Raw genomic sequence first — 14,077 nt, 5'->3', positions numbered from 1 at the left:
AAAACAAAAAACACATCCACGTGTAGGCAGCGGTGTCTAATGTTGAATTCATTGTGTTTCTCCTCTTTTTTCTTTTTTCTTTTTTTTTTTTTGTTTCTTCTTTTATTTGTGTTCTTTTTATTTATTGCGTCTCGGACTCTGGATGCCTCTAGAGTTCTGCTGTCCCATCATATATGGAAAGTGGATAAGAATTAATGGGTTAATTACTAGCAGTTTTACATTCGATTTCGACCCAACTCCAGGCCCATCTCAGTCCAAGATCTTGGAACGATCTTTATCTATTTTTAAGGCAATTTATATCGTGGACCAGGGTGTCTTAAGTAGATGAATTTTATGTATTCTAGGCAATTATTTTGTGTATTTTAGACAATCGTTCTGTGTATTTATGTTAGTAACACAGATTGTGATTTGTTTGTGTATTCGAATGTTTAGGATGATGATTTCTATGTATTTTGTGTTAATATTCTGTGTATTATAGGCCACCATTCTGTATATTCATGTTAGTAACATATGTTGTGATGTGTTTATATATTCGAGTGTTAGGAGGATGAGTTCTGTGTATTTTGTGTTAATATTCTGTGTATCCTAACATTCGAATGCACAAACACATCACAACATGTGTTACTAACATGAATACACAGAACGGTTGCCTATAATACATAAAATGATTGCCTAGAATACACAGAACGATTGTCTAAAATACGCAAAACTCATCTCCTTACGGGGTGCACAATACCCGATCTACGGTATAACGATGAAAGGAACAATTGGATTGATTTGTGTTCGGATTTAAGATATTACTTTCATATGTTTGCAAAGGTAATCGTGCATGATTTGTAGGATATATTTTATTATTTTAAATCAAGTACTATAATATAATTACTTAAAAAGAACTTGTAATGTGTTTGAAATTTGTTATAGGTTATGTGTAATAAAACATACCGAGCTTAAAACAATAGCTAGCCTTTAAACTTGCATATTTAAATTAGTTTTTAAGATATGTATGTCAAACCTAGTCTATGTCATAATTTTATTACGTTCTTATTACATTTTCCTTAGCTATAATTTTATTAATTGCAATTGCTTATGTTGATTAGTCTTCATTGAATGTGTAAGTCGTATCATCAACAAGAACAAATTAGGGATATTATCTTTTATAATTTTGATATTAACAACTATAAATGATAAGTTCACAGTTTTGAGAATGGTTTACAAGTGATTATCTAAAAATTAAAATCAATGAAAGGTAATGAAGTTAAAAAAAAAACAAAAAACAAAAAAAACCATGTTAGGGTATTGGTTGATGCTACATATGAGATTCTTTCCTTTTTGAAGCAACAATTCCTAATTTCTTCAATGATTTGACTCAGATTTGTCCAAGTTAACATTTACCAATATGCATGCATGAAACTCGTACATATTACATCACACGAGATTTTCCACGGCCTTAATTAATTGATACAACCTCACAGAGTTGCCTTTTTTGTTGGCTAAAACAACGTTGTATCCTTAAAGATCGCTAACAGAAAAGCATGCAAGCAACAGCAAATTGAAGCCACCTAACCGTCGTATAAAAAGGCAAGAGAATGATCGATCACGTGTATTCATCAGTACATGCCCATCATCGGATTCTTCATAGCCTAAAACGTAACAACCGTCGTCGTCAATCCTTTCTCGAAAGGCCACCCACATGGCCATCAAGGTTGGACTTCTGTTGTTCCTCGTATGTACCACCTTGATCCCAATCGGCCGTGGCCTTGCCGAGACTGTCATTGACGTGACCAAGTTTGGGGCTAAACCCAATGGCAAAGGAGATTCCACAATGGTATGCTATTACTAATTAATACCCGTTACATTGAATATAATCATATATATATATATATATATATATATATATATATATATATATATATATATATATTACTGGTTCAAGTGAGGTATGGGCTCCACGATCGGTAAGGATTGCACAATTAGGTATGCATAAATGAACAACATAATGTTTAGAAACGCACAACACATATGCATTACATCTCATGGTGCATTTTCGAACACTTTGTAGTGCATTTATGCGTACGTCCACACATGAAACATTGTCCACTGTCAAAATGGAAACTTGAGTATATATATATATATATAGGTTCAAATGAGGTCTGGGCTTATCGGCTTGTGCGGATTGCACAATTAGGTATGTATAAATGCACAACACAATATTTCGGATCATAGTAAAATGCACCACATCACACCTAATGGTGCATTTTTGAACACTTTGTGGTGCATTTATGTGTACTTCCGTACAGAAAACACTGTCCACCGTCAGCATGAGAACTTGACTCTCTATATATATGAGTTTGTATTTGATGTTCGGGTACGTAAAAGATTAATGGTAGTTTTCTTTTTTCTTTTTCATGCAATATATAATATAATGGTTGGATTTGTAATGCAGGCAATGATGAGGGCATGGAATAAAGCTTGCCATTCACCGGGGCCGGCGAAGCTTCTAATTCCCCGAGGGAAGTTCAAAACAGGAGAAACGGTCTTCCAGGGACCCTGCACCGCTTCTAAGCGCATGACCGTTGAAATTCAGGGAACTCTTATAGCGGACAATGACCTCAGCGCCTACACTTCCTTCTACTGGATCATGTTCGAACATGTGGATAACGTGGTGGTCACCGGCGGTGGAACTATCAATGGTCGTGGCGAGGCTGTCTGGAAATTTGACGCCGGCGAAAAAATTCAGAACGCCCCTCTTCTCCCTGTTGTAAGCTACCTAGTACCTAGTCATCATTGCCTTGCGTTAATTAATAAACTTGACATCAACGTATATATGATGCGTGTGGTTTTTTTTTTTTTTTTCATTTAGGTAATGACTCTATTACGATGCAGTATTTAATGTGTGGTTTTAATTTGTGCAGTCTCTGGTGTTCCAAAGCGTGCGGAATTCTGCCCTGCACCATCTCAACTTTGTGAACAGCAAAGGTTTCCACCTGAAGGTAACGGATAGCTCGGGGATCAACGTTTCCAATATCCGCATAACCGCGCCAGGGAACAGCCCCAACACTGACGGCCTACATATCAGCGAGACCACCAACATTAAGGTTACCAACTCCGTTATCCAGACGGGCGACGACTGCGTATCCATCGGTGATGGAAATAGCAACGTTATTGTCTCCGGGATCAATTGTGGCCCCGGACATGGCATCAGGTCAGCCAGTGCATTCCCCGTTAAGTTTCTATTATAATGTTTTAGTCAATGTTGCAGGAGAGGCTAGGTGCTAGTCAACGCTCTAGGCACTATGCCTGTCTAAAGGAATATAGAAAATAAATAGTGAGTAAAGAAAAAAAAAAAAAACTCTATCGAGTTGACTGATGTCGACTCGACCCAGTTAGGTGTCCAACTTGACGCCTAGTCGATCGGTTAGTTGGTAGGCTGACTAAAAGATGTCTAGGGTTGAAATTGTGTCGATTACCTATGCTAATTTTTACAACACTAATTTTGGTATTCGTTCATGAAATTAAATCAATATTTTTGTGACAGTATTGGAAGCATCGGCAAACGGTCAGATGAAAAGTCCGTGAAAGGAGTGAGAGTGAGTAATTGCACGCTAACAGGCACAACAAATGGCGCAAGAATCAAAACTTATCGGGCATCACCCAAGCTCCAAGTGTCTAACATTATTTTTGAGAATTTAATCTTGAAGAATGTTAAAAGGCCAATCATCATCGATCAAGACTACAATTCCAAGAACAAAATACAGGTAATAATATAAGTTTTTAAGAATAACATGCATTTGATAGATGTTTTGTATGTTTTTTTTAAATTGGCATCCTATCCAGCCATAGGGTTTTGTTTGAATTAATCGCATATCGTACGTGCAGCCATCGAACGTGAAGATCCGAGATGTTCATTTCAAGAACATAAGGGGAACGATCTCGTCAAGTAAAAATGCAGTTATGCTGACATGCAGCGAATCCAATCCCTGTGAAGGCATTGAATTTGCCAACATTAACATTAGGCCGAGTTCTAGCGCCCGCGGGCTTCTTCCGACTTCGTGCGTCAATGTCAAGCCAATCTTCAAGGGCAAAGTGAGCCTCGCCAGTTGCCGTCGTTAATCGCACAATGCAATAACGGCGTTACAACAACATCTAATCCGGTCGGCTCCAGGCAGAACCTAACGAGGAAACCAAACATGAACACGTATCGATCATCACCAACGTTAGTTCTTGGATCGTCGATCAGCAACGTGCAATGCTCGATCATATCCTTAACATAACCATAACGCTTCAATCCCGGCCTCGAAATTAAAGTTCGAATGTATTCTCCGTATTAATAATTTTTTTTTTTTCAATTCATTATACAGTTGACAGGATTTTTTGCAATTATGTTAGGGGTGTAAGTAATGGACCCTCTATAGACTAAAACTGAACCACAGGAAATTTTCAGTTTTTGGTTCAGTATAGGTTATGTAGTTTAAAAAAAAATTTGTCATCATTCCAATTTTTTAATTCATTATCAAATTTTCTTTTTATTACTTTTGATATGCTAGTCGTTTTTTTTACTTTATATATTCACATTCACATCATTGATTACTTTGATGTTTTGCATTTATATAATCTCTATCTTAATTAATACTCAATCTGTAAATTGGATTTATTATTTTATTATAAAATTATTAAGATTCAATTCAATATTTGCAACATATTAGGCCAAGTATAAGGTGTTTGTGAGTCTTAATTCAAAGACTTTTTCTCTTTATTATCATTTCATATATATAAAGAAATAACATGATTATTAAAGTGCTTTGATTGACTATGCATAGATTTTTGATACTGTTTAATTTGTTGGAGAGTTTCGTAATTATTAAGTATAATATAATGAATACAAATGTAATGTATAGACAGAGGTTTTGGAAATCACAACTACCTAATTGTTAAAAAGTATGAATACACGTGTAGCAATGAAGTGAATATTACGAGTCGAGTCATGACTTAATAGATGATGAGTCAATTCTTCTTTATTTGTTGGCATTTAACTTGGTCATTAAGTTCACCAGAAAACCAGGATTACCTTGAAAAGGAAAAGACAGTTACATCATATGAACGCACTAAGTATTGTTTGACTTGTAAAATGAGGTTGACTGTATTGCGTGATGGTGAGAAATGGTTGAAAAATTTGCATAGTGGTGTGGTACTAGCAACAATAAATGACCTTATGCCCTACGATATTAATCTAATTGATGAGAAATCTCATTTAAGACTTGTTTCTAATGACATTGTAATATTCAATTATTGTCACAAACATTTGGGTTGATATTTGGGATGAACTTTTATGCACAAACTGTATAATTGGATATAGAGAGTGAATTAATGTGATTCAATATATAATCTGACAAAATCAAGAAAGACGAGTTATTATTTAAAAAAAAAAAAAAGAACAGAAAAGAAATGCCCTTCTTTGGATGCGGTATGCGGGCCGGGTACAGATCAATTTGAAATCCACCTACACACGAACCAAATGGGCAACAAATTACAAAAATATCTTTACCATGCGGCTTTTATGTGGCCGGGGCGACATTTGGATACTTATTTCATTTCCGTCTCTCTCCTCTCTCTCTAGATTATCTCCATTCAATCTCTCCCTCGCTCTCCACTAACTCTTCACTCTGCTTATCCTCGTTTCTTGAGTGGCTTCACGCCCTAATTTTTCTGTTCTGCAATCTTTTTCTCCCAACAAACGCGTTTCTCCTCCCGAATGCGAATCTTTTGATTCCGATAATCTCAATTCTCCGGCTGTCTCACTCCCTCCACTGCCTCTTCGCCGCACAGAGCTTTACGTATATGTATGTCCTGTAATTGTGTAGCTCCGCTTTGTTCGAATTCCGCGGAGTTGTTTGTTGTTGTTGTTGTATCTGCTCTGGAGGTCCGTTCGATGATTACTCTGAGTACCGATGCTTCGATGTAGGTATGACGTCTGCTTCATCAATGTCAGGTGAGTGTTGATTTTCAGTTGTTGTTTTGCGGATTCAGAATTTCGTAGGTTTTGATTTTCAGTTGACGTTTTTGTTGAATTTTGGCAGTTTCCGTGGAATGTGTTAATATCTGTAAGTTCTGGAATGGCGTTGTGAGTGGAAGGCTGAACTGTAGTGTGCTGCCTTGTGCGTCGAAGGCTCCGAGGGCATTGACTGGATTACTCGCCAGTACCGCTCATCCTCCTCAGTTCTGGTCTGGTTCGTATGGACGAGCTGGAAGACGAAGTAGCGTTAGATGTGTAAGTTTCTAGTTCCTGGCTAATTCACCAAATTGAATGTGGATTCTTTTTCTGATAGAGTATATCTTTGTTCTTTCACGACTTATTTAGTGTGAAAGCAAGCTGATTAGTTGATACGTTTACGGTATGGTATGGTTTGCCTTTGGCATTGAGGCTGTATTTGTTTAGGATGATTACAATTTTAAAGTGATTTAAAATTTTAAGCTTGTTATGAATTTGGAGTTCTATGTCAGTATTCTATATGAGTGAGGGTTTCCATCGCCTTGTTTGGCTCCATTAATTATCTAAGGATTTGGTACGGTCCTTTCTTATGCAAGTGAAAATTCTTCATATGCACTAGGCATTAAATTCATGCAGCCATAGATGTATTTTGCTTGGTAACTTTGGAGGGACAATCTCCTTCCTGCCATTGATAAGTACGAAAAAAAGATTGATGTTTTGCAAATATGATTGCTTGCTACACATGTTCTGTAATTGATGCTAATCTTATCAAACTTTGTTTAAACTACTTTTTATTGAATAATCAAGTGTTTATGCTGCCAGTCTTTGACTTTTTGAAGAGTTAATCTTAATTGTCCAGGGAAGTTTTTAATTATTTGTTTAATTGTTAGGAGGGGATATATGACTAATTGACTATAAAGTTTGATCTTTCAATATTTTACTTGTGTCAGAGATGTAATGCCCATGATATAGGAGGGTGGAATCCTGGTGAAGATCCTGGAATTGTTCATCCACACACACTTCTAAGCTCAAGGTTGATTCATTCAGATAGTTGCAAATGGAAATTACGTTGCTCTTCATCTTTTTCCCCAAAACCTTATGAGGAAATATCTCCTGAAAGCTTGTGGGAGGTATGTGATGCTAGTGTTAATGTCCTATAGTTTAAATTGTTGTCAGGTCACAAACTCTGGAGTAGAGTGATGTATTGATTGAACTGTATAACTACACTGAACAACCTAGGTTAATTATGCCTTCTGTCTTTGGTGTGCTGATCTGGAACATTTTCTGAATGAGCATATTTTAGAAGTTATGGTGCAGCAAGTGCCTGAAAGTTGGGCCGGGTAACTAATACCTTAAACTTTCTCAGGATCTTCAACCTTCTATCTCATATCTTTCACCTAAGGAGTTGGAATTGGTCCAAAATGCCTTGAATGTAAGTTTTTATGGCCCACATGCAATTCTATGTTCTTAGGTATTTTACAATCTTCTCTTAGCACACTTCCATCCACTCGTGCTAATTATGTTTCTTACCTTTCCTCAATGTGGGTTCTGGCACATTCCTTTCTCTATGTTTTCCTTGCAACTGGAGTGATGCTTCACAACTTATTAGCATGGCTCAATAACCAATAGATTGAATATTACTGCCTGTTGCTTTACAGTTAGCTTTTGAGGCACATGATGGTCAAAAGCGTCGCAGTGGAGAGCCCTTCATCATACACCCAGTTGCAGTAGCACAAATTCTTGGAGAACTTGTAAGCTATAAATATTCTAGGAGCACCCTTTTCAGAGGAGATTTTAACTGATTTTGAATGCCTTTCATAGGAACTAGACTGGGAATCAATTGCTGCTGGACTCTTGCATGATACAGTAGAAGATACAAATGTTGTTACTTTTGAAAGAATAGAGCAGGAATTTGGTGTTACTGTTCGCCACATTGTAGAAGGGGAAACCAAGGTATATCACTCTGTTTGGTGTGTTATTAATTTAAATTTTTTTGAGTATGTTATATCATTCTGTTTGGTGATGTAAGGTATCCAAACTTGGAAAGATCAAGTATAAGGATGAAAACCACTCTACTCAAGATGTCAAAGCTGATGACCTTCGGCAGATGTTTCTGTCAATGACTGAGGAGGTAATGTGATGAAACCATTTGTATCTGGATTCATGCATACTCAATTGTTATTGGTGACTAAAAATTGCAACTTTCAGGTCCGTGTTATAATTGTCAAATTGGCTGATAGATTACACAACATGCGTACTCTTTCACATATGCCTCCCCATAAGCAGGTGTGGTTTAAGTTTGGTTTTCTTTTGGTTTCTTTTGACTTCTGATTTATAATGTGTGTTACCTTTTGCATGCAGTCCAGCATTGCTAAAGAGACACTGCAGATTTTTGCTCCTCTGGCAAAATTGCTTGGGATGTACCAAATTAAGGTGCCTCTTGTCACACAACTACATAGTTTTGCTATTTCACTATGACATGCTTAATAATCTTATATTTTTCACTAAATTTCTACAGTTGTTTATTTCCCTTAAATGTCGATTAAGATTTCAATCATAATATTGTCACACGTGAATAATCCTTGACTTTTAAGATCATTTATGACCCATTTAATTACATTCTTTTTTAGTGGAGGTTGACCTTGCATTGCATTTCAGAGCCTTTCCCTTGGTTTTACTTTTACATGTAGTTATCTCTCTTTGCTAAATGAATTCGTTACTTGCTATTTGTGCTACTAGGGCATTCTTCTTCTTCTTCTTCTTTTTTTTTTTTTCCCTTCCCCCTGTCCCACCAGTGATGATTGAGTTACTTAATGGCTCCAAACAATGATTTTAATTCATTTTGGCTTGAGTGGTGGTTCTTGTTGGAAATCATTGATAGGCATTTCATAACTAATCTCTTCTACTCTATTTTGTAGATTTAAATGCCTAATTTAGTTTATTTATTGCAGTCTGAACTTGAAAATTTAGCATTCATGTACACAAATGCCCAAGATTATGCCAAGGTCCAGAGGAGAATTTCAGAACTCTATAAAGATCATGAAAAAGAACTCTTAGAGGTAAAGCTCCTTACCCTACTGGATTGGAACAATGCCGTGGCAGTTAGTTATCAGACATCACTCTGCTGTTTCGCATCAATGAATTGCGGCAACTCTAGCACATCGTCTGCATTTTGCATTGCCTTCTTTTGTTTCTTGACTCTCATGGTGCCTTTTCATTGTTTTAGGCAAAAAGAATATTGACAAAGAAAATTGAGGATGATCAATTCCTTGGTCTCATGTTAGTGAACACTGAGGTCCGATCAGTATGCAAAGAGCCTTACAGGTGATCCTGGGTCCCTACCTTCCTATTTCTTTGATCTGCATATGTTCTTTTCTCTTATTTTCTTCTTTAATGGATTACTTAAAGCCAATAGTCCAATACCCCCAGTGGCACTAGGGTAAATCTTTTATTTTTCTATGGACACTATTGGAAACAAGGGATGGATAAGTAAAAGTTTTAGTCTGATCAGTTTTCTCAAACTTTCCACTTCTTCTCCATCATAAAGCATACTGTTTCCTTTGAAACGAGAAATATCCACTGGATCAGCTGCTTTCATCCTAAGAATATCATAGTGCTTGTGGTCGTGGAGAACATCAAGAGATTCTGGAAATCTTATATGCTCTCACGTTGACCATCAATGTTTAACAAAAAAAAAATCTATTGACTTCATGTTGTTATTTGCATGCAGCATCTACAGAGCTGTTCTCAAATCTAAGAGTTCAATAAATGAAGTCAACCAGATTGCACAGGTTTTTTCTTGATATTGGGACTACGAGTAGTTGATTGAAGAAATTGCATCGTGTTTAATTGTTTCTGAGACTTCTGTATTTTTGGATTATCAGATTCGTGTTGTTATAAAACCAAAACCTTGTGCTGGAGTAGGGCCACTTTGCAATGCACAGCAGGTATTACCCCGAGAAACATGCTACCTTGGGTTTGAGTTGAGCCTTCTGTTTGACTTTGGCACTGCTCTTTATCTGAGAATATAAAAAAGTATATGTTCAGGAAATAGGATAAAAGTTTGGATAGCACTGTTCTTTTGTTTTGACATTGCCTAGCAGGTTGCTTATTTTTACCTTATATGCTTTAGATAATAGCTTTCTCATAAAGTTGTTTTCTCTAGATATGCTACCATGTACTTGGACTTGTGCATGGAATCTGGACACCTATACCTCGAGCTGTACGTAGTCGCATGACCTTCTCCACCCTCTTGTTTTCCCCCTTTGATTTATCAAAGATTTTTTATGTTTATATTAGTATATTTATTACCTTTCCTTTAACAGGTGAAAGACTACATTGCTACCCCGAAGCCTAATGGCTATCAGAGCCTGCATACAACAGTGATTCCATTTCTTTATGAAAGCATGTTGCGGTTGGAGGTTCAGGTAGTCTTAGGTCTATACCGGAGTTTTGTTCCTTTATGCACCCTTAATCACAGGCACTAGTGTTCATTGGATTGTCATTTTAGCTTAAGTTATTCTGTCTTTATGTATTGATTTTCAGATAAGAACTGAAGAGATGGACCTAATAGCAGAGAGGGGCATTGCTGCACATTATAGCGGGAAAGGTCTTAATGGTGTAATTGGACATGCTATTCATAACGGTTCTTCCCGTGGCCATGGGAAGACAGTCTGTCTCAATAATGCCAATGTTGCTCTTAGGGTACTGTATTACTTGTCTTTGTAAAACTCTAATCTTATTATCTAATGTCTTTTCTTCTTTAGAGCATTGGTTTGGAGTCTGTGCCCTTTAAAAATTGTTAATAATATTTCATAGTTCTTTTAATCAGATTGGCTGGCTCAATGCAATTAGAGAGTGGCAAGAGGAGTTTGTTGGGAACATGACCTCTAGGGAATTTGTGGACACTGTTACAAGAGATCTTCTAGGCAGTCGTGTCTTTGTCTTTACACCCAGGGGAGAGGTAAAGATTCTATATTTTTTAAAATAGGTATAATTTTGTATGTTGTTTTCTTTTAATGGAATAAATATTCTCTTTACAGATTAAAAATCTTCCTAAGGGGGCTACTGTAATTGATTATGCATATATGATACACACTGAAATTGGCAACAAAATGGTGGCTGCAAAGGTTTGATCATTTCTACTAATTTGTAAGTATCATTGTGAGTCAAAATGTCATTTGGGTGATTCACTATCTGTAGGTGAATGGTAATATTGTCTCTCCGGTGCATGTGCTGGCCAATGCTGAAGTTGTCGAGATCATTACCTACAGTGTTAGTTGCTTAGTATTTTTTCTCTTATTCTCACACCAGCTTCCCCCTCCCACTCCAAAAGAAGAGAGAAAAAGAAACTCCGAAAGGAGAGATAAAGTAGAATTTTACTAGTGTAAATACGCATCTGGTATTCTGGTTACTAATAAAATATCCAAATCCCCTCATTTGTCAGGGCCTCTCCAACAAATCTGCTTTTCAAAGACATAAACAGTGGTTGCAGCATGCAAAAACACGTAGTGCCAGGCACAAGATTATGAAAGTAATTTTTTTTTTCTCCCATCCCTCCAGATTTGAGAATTGAGAATTTATTTCATTTTGCATCTAATAAACAATACCTCATACTTATCTAGTCCAATGTTCTCTTCATCTTCAGTTTTTAAGAGAGCAAGCTGCTCTATCAGCAACTGAAATAACTGCAGAATCAGTGAACGAATTTGCTGCTGAATCTGGTGATGATAGTGAAACAGAAGTATTTGATTCTTCTAAGGGTACTAAACACACTTGGGAGAAAATTCTAAAGAATGTTGTGAAAATGTCATCTGCAACGATGAGTGAAGAAGATATGTTTCAATTTAATAGTAGTAGCATCCAGATCCCCAAGGTGAATGGTAAACACAGTAAGCATCTGCAGCATGTGAGTTTGAAGGCTGAAGGAGAGACTTTATCACAGGGGAATGGCGTTGGCAGGACAATTTGTGCTAACATTCCTATGTACCGTGAAGTGTTCCCTGGATTGGAGAACTGGCTCGCCAACAAGGTTTCATCTTGGAACAACCTTGAAGGGCATTCCATACAGTGGTTGTGTGTAGTCTGCCTAGACCGAAGAGGTTATAGTTTAAGCTATCTTTCCATTTATTGCATATTTCAGATACTATTTTGGCATATTGACTCATTTTCTGCAGTGACTGTCATAACTGTTGAAATAATTTATTGGTTTAAGTGCTTCATTAAGAATGTTTCTATAACCAGAACTTTGAGTGTTCTTCCTTTTAAAATGTTAAATGTATATACTGGGAAACAATAATGGCAATCCACTTGCATGAATGCATATATGTTTATAATGGTTCATCCCTGATGGTGACTAATATTTTTTGTACAATGTGATTAATAGGCATGATGGCTGATGTGACAACAACATTGGCAGCTGTAAGCGTCACAATATGTTCATGTGTGGTGAGTCTATATATATGAAGTATTATTGTGTAAATTTTGTCCCATAAGGGTCGCCAATTCCTTCCCCTTAATGTTATGATCATTGTTTTACACATTCATTGATTGAATCATCTCCAGCCTACATTCCCATCTGGACTAGGCTCTAACAATTGCGGCAGTACTCTCTTTTTTTTTTAATTGTTTGTTCTGAATGATCATGGCTAAACTACTTGTTCCAGGCGGAGATTGACAGGGGGAAAGGAATGGCCGTCATGCTATTTCATGTTGAAGCAAGCTTGGATAATTTGGTATGGTATTCAAAATGCATCTGTATGACTGTTCATATTTAGCAGAAAATGTAACAAGGAACATACATTTTCCTACAGGTGACTGCATGTTCCAAAGTGGATCTTATCCTCGGTGTTTTGGGTTGGTCCACGGGTTGCAGCTGGCCAGAATCAGTGGCGAACAATCATTTTCTAGAATGTTAGTGTACATCCCATGGTGTTCTAGAATGTTAGTGTACATCCCGTGGTGGCTGCCGGGTGCAAAGTTTTGACCGCAAAATTGTTCATCTTTTGTTCATTTCTGGGTTAATTAGCTTCTAGTTCTCATGAAATTTTCTAACAGTTGACAATTAAACCAACAGCCAACCCGGGCTAATCTGGAGTAAGGCTAGTGTATATAAACAAAGAATATTGGTGATGAGGTATACTTGTAAAGGCCATTTTGCAAGGGACAAATAAAAATAACAGAGTTTGAGACAGCTTACTCTAATTCATCACTGTAAAAGTGTTGGTGACAGGTTAATTTACTTTCCTACAGATCATTTTTGTGAAATAGTACTAATTCAGAATGTACTAAAGTTCACGGCATAAAGTACACTTGGATTTCTCATCGTCCTACCAAGGAGTGTGGTGGGGCCATAATTTTATTGTTGAGTAATTTTATCCAATCAAATCTTTGACTTTGTAGTTGTCAAGCTATTCCTGTACATTTAGGTCTTAAAGAGAGTTGATACATGCAAGTTAATTCGCATGTATCTAATGTAATAAGAACCAGTATTGCCTATTAAAAATAGAGTTAATACCAGTTGATGTTCTTGATTATTGTCGTTTATTTTATTAGGTCTCTGTTTAAAATTTTACCAAATTAAATACCTTGAATAATCAAAATATTAGTTGGGGTTACTCGACTATTAACATTTACTTAATTAGATCATTTGTTTAAAAAAATCAAATCTCTTGAGTAATAAAATGTTACTTAAATAGGTCATTTGTTTACTATTTTTGTTTGTGAAGCGTCAAACTTAGGGGTGTTTTTTTTTTTTTTTTCCTCTAGTCGTAATTGAAGTAAGAGTGATAGCATCACATGCTACCATGATTATAGCAGACTGCCTAGGGGTCAACCAATGGCGGAGGAGTGAAGAGGCATACGACGAAGGGGTGAAGGAGGCATACGACAGATGGGTGAGGGGGCATATGATGGATGAGAGAACGGGTTGTACAGTAGAGGGGTGAGGGGCACATTCTCAGGTCAATTACATTCTCATGGTAGCATGTGTTGTTATAACTCTTGACTTCAATTACAAATGGAAGAAAAAACAACTTTACCCCTAAATTTGACAATTCGCAAATAGAAAATGGTAATGGATTGACCTATTTA

At 36.7% G+C, this 14,077-nt stretch overlaps 2 protein-coding genes across 2 annotated transcripts; both read left to right on the top strand.

The window, feature by feature from the left end:
* Positions 1-1,620: 1,620 nt before the first annotated feature.
* Positions 1,621-4,536, top strand: LOC116017759 (exopolygalacturonase clone GBGE184-like). Its single transcript, XM_031258387.1, has 5 exons — positions 1,621-1,825; positions 2,444-2,758; positions 2,913-3,202; positions 3,536-3,755; positions 3,877-4,536. Exons 1-5 carry the CDS (start codon positions 1,691-1,693, stop codon positions 4,108-4,110), a joined length of 1,194 nt encoding a protein of 397 aa, XP_031114247.1. The 5' UTR covers positions 1,621-1,690; the 3' UTR covers positions 4,111-4,536.
* A 1,025-nt stretch (positions 4,537-5,561) lies between these two features.
* On the top strand, positions 5,562-13,196 carry LOC116016469 (putative GTP diphosphokinase RSH1, chloroplastic). The gene is made up of 24 exons (XM_031256739.1): positions 5,562-5,986; positions 6,075-6,265; positions 6,937-7,116; positions 7,353-7,418; positions 7,645-7,737; positions 7,808-7,939; positions 8,016-8,117; positions 8,195-8,272; positions 8,348-8,419; positions 8,938-9,045; positions 9,213-9,310; positions 9,717-9,777; positions 9,871-9,933; positions 10,152-10,208; positions 10,312-10,413; positions 10,532-10,690; positions 10,818-10,949; positions 11,029-11,115; positions 11,189-11,260; positions 11,433-11,519; positions 11,634-12,087; positions 12,372-12,433; positions 12,652-12,720; positions 12,799-13,196. Exons 1-24 carry the CDS (start codon positions 5,962-5,964, stop codon positions 12,901-12,903), a joined length of 2,655 nt encoding a protein of 884 aa, XP_031112599.1. The 5' UTR covers positions 5,562-5,961; the 3' UTR covers positions 12,904-13,196.
* The last annotated feature ends 881 nt before the right edge of the window (positions 13,197-14,077 follow it).

Source organism: Ipomoea triloba, chromosome 4 (genome assembly GCF_003576645.1).
Source record: "Ipomoea triloba cultivar NCNSP0323 chromosome 4, ASM357664v1".
In the NCBI taxonomy this organism is placed as follows: domain Eukaryota; kingdom Viridiplantae; phylum Streptophyta; class Magnoliopsida; order Solanales; family Convolvulaceae; genus Ipomoea; species Ipomoea triloba.
The sequence above is the reverse complement of the archived record's forward strand: the minus strand, read 5'-3'. Positions and strand labels throughout refer to the sequence as shown.

Coding starts and splice junctions, on each gene's coding strand:
- LOC116017759 (XM_031258387.1), top strand. CDS start 1,691: ATGGCCATCAAGGTTGGACTTCTGTTGTTCCTCGTATGTACCACCTTG. Junction 1,826..2,443: donor GCAAAGGAGATTCCACAATG/GTATGCTATTAC, acceptor TTTGTAATGCAG/GCAATGATGAGGGCATGGAA. Junction 3,756..3,876: donor ATTCCAAGAACAAAATACAG/GTAATAATATAA, acceptor TCGTACGTGCAG/CCATCGAACGTGAAGATCCG.
- LOC116016469 (XM_031256739.1), top strand. CDS start 5,962: ATGACGTCTGCTTCATCAATGTCAG. Junction 10,414..10,531: donor TGTTGCGGTTGGAGGTTCAG/GTAGTCTTAGGT, acceptor ATTGATTTTCAG/ATAAGAACTGAAGAGATGGA. Junction 10,950..11,028: donor TCTTTACACCCAGGGGAGAG/GTAAAGATTCTA, acceptor TTCTCTTTACAG/ATTAAAAATCTTCCTAAGGG.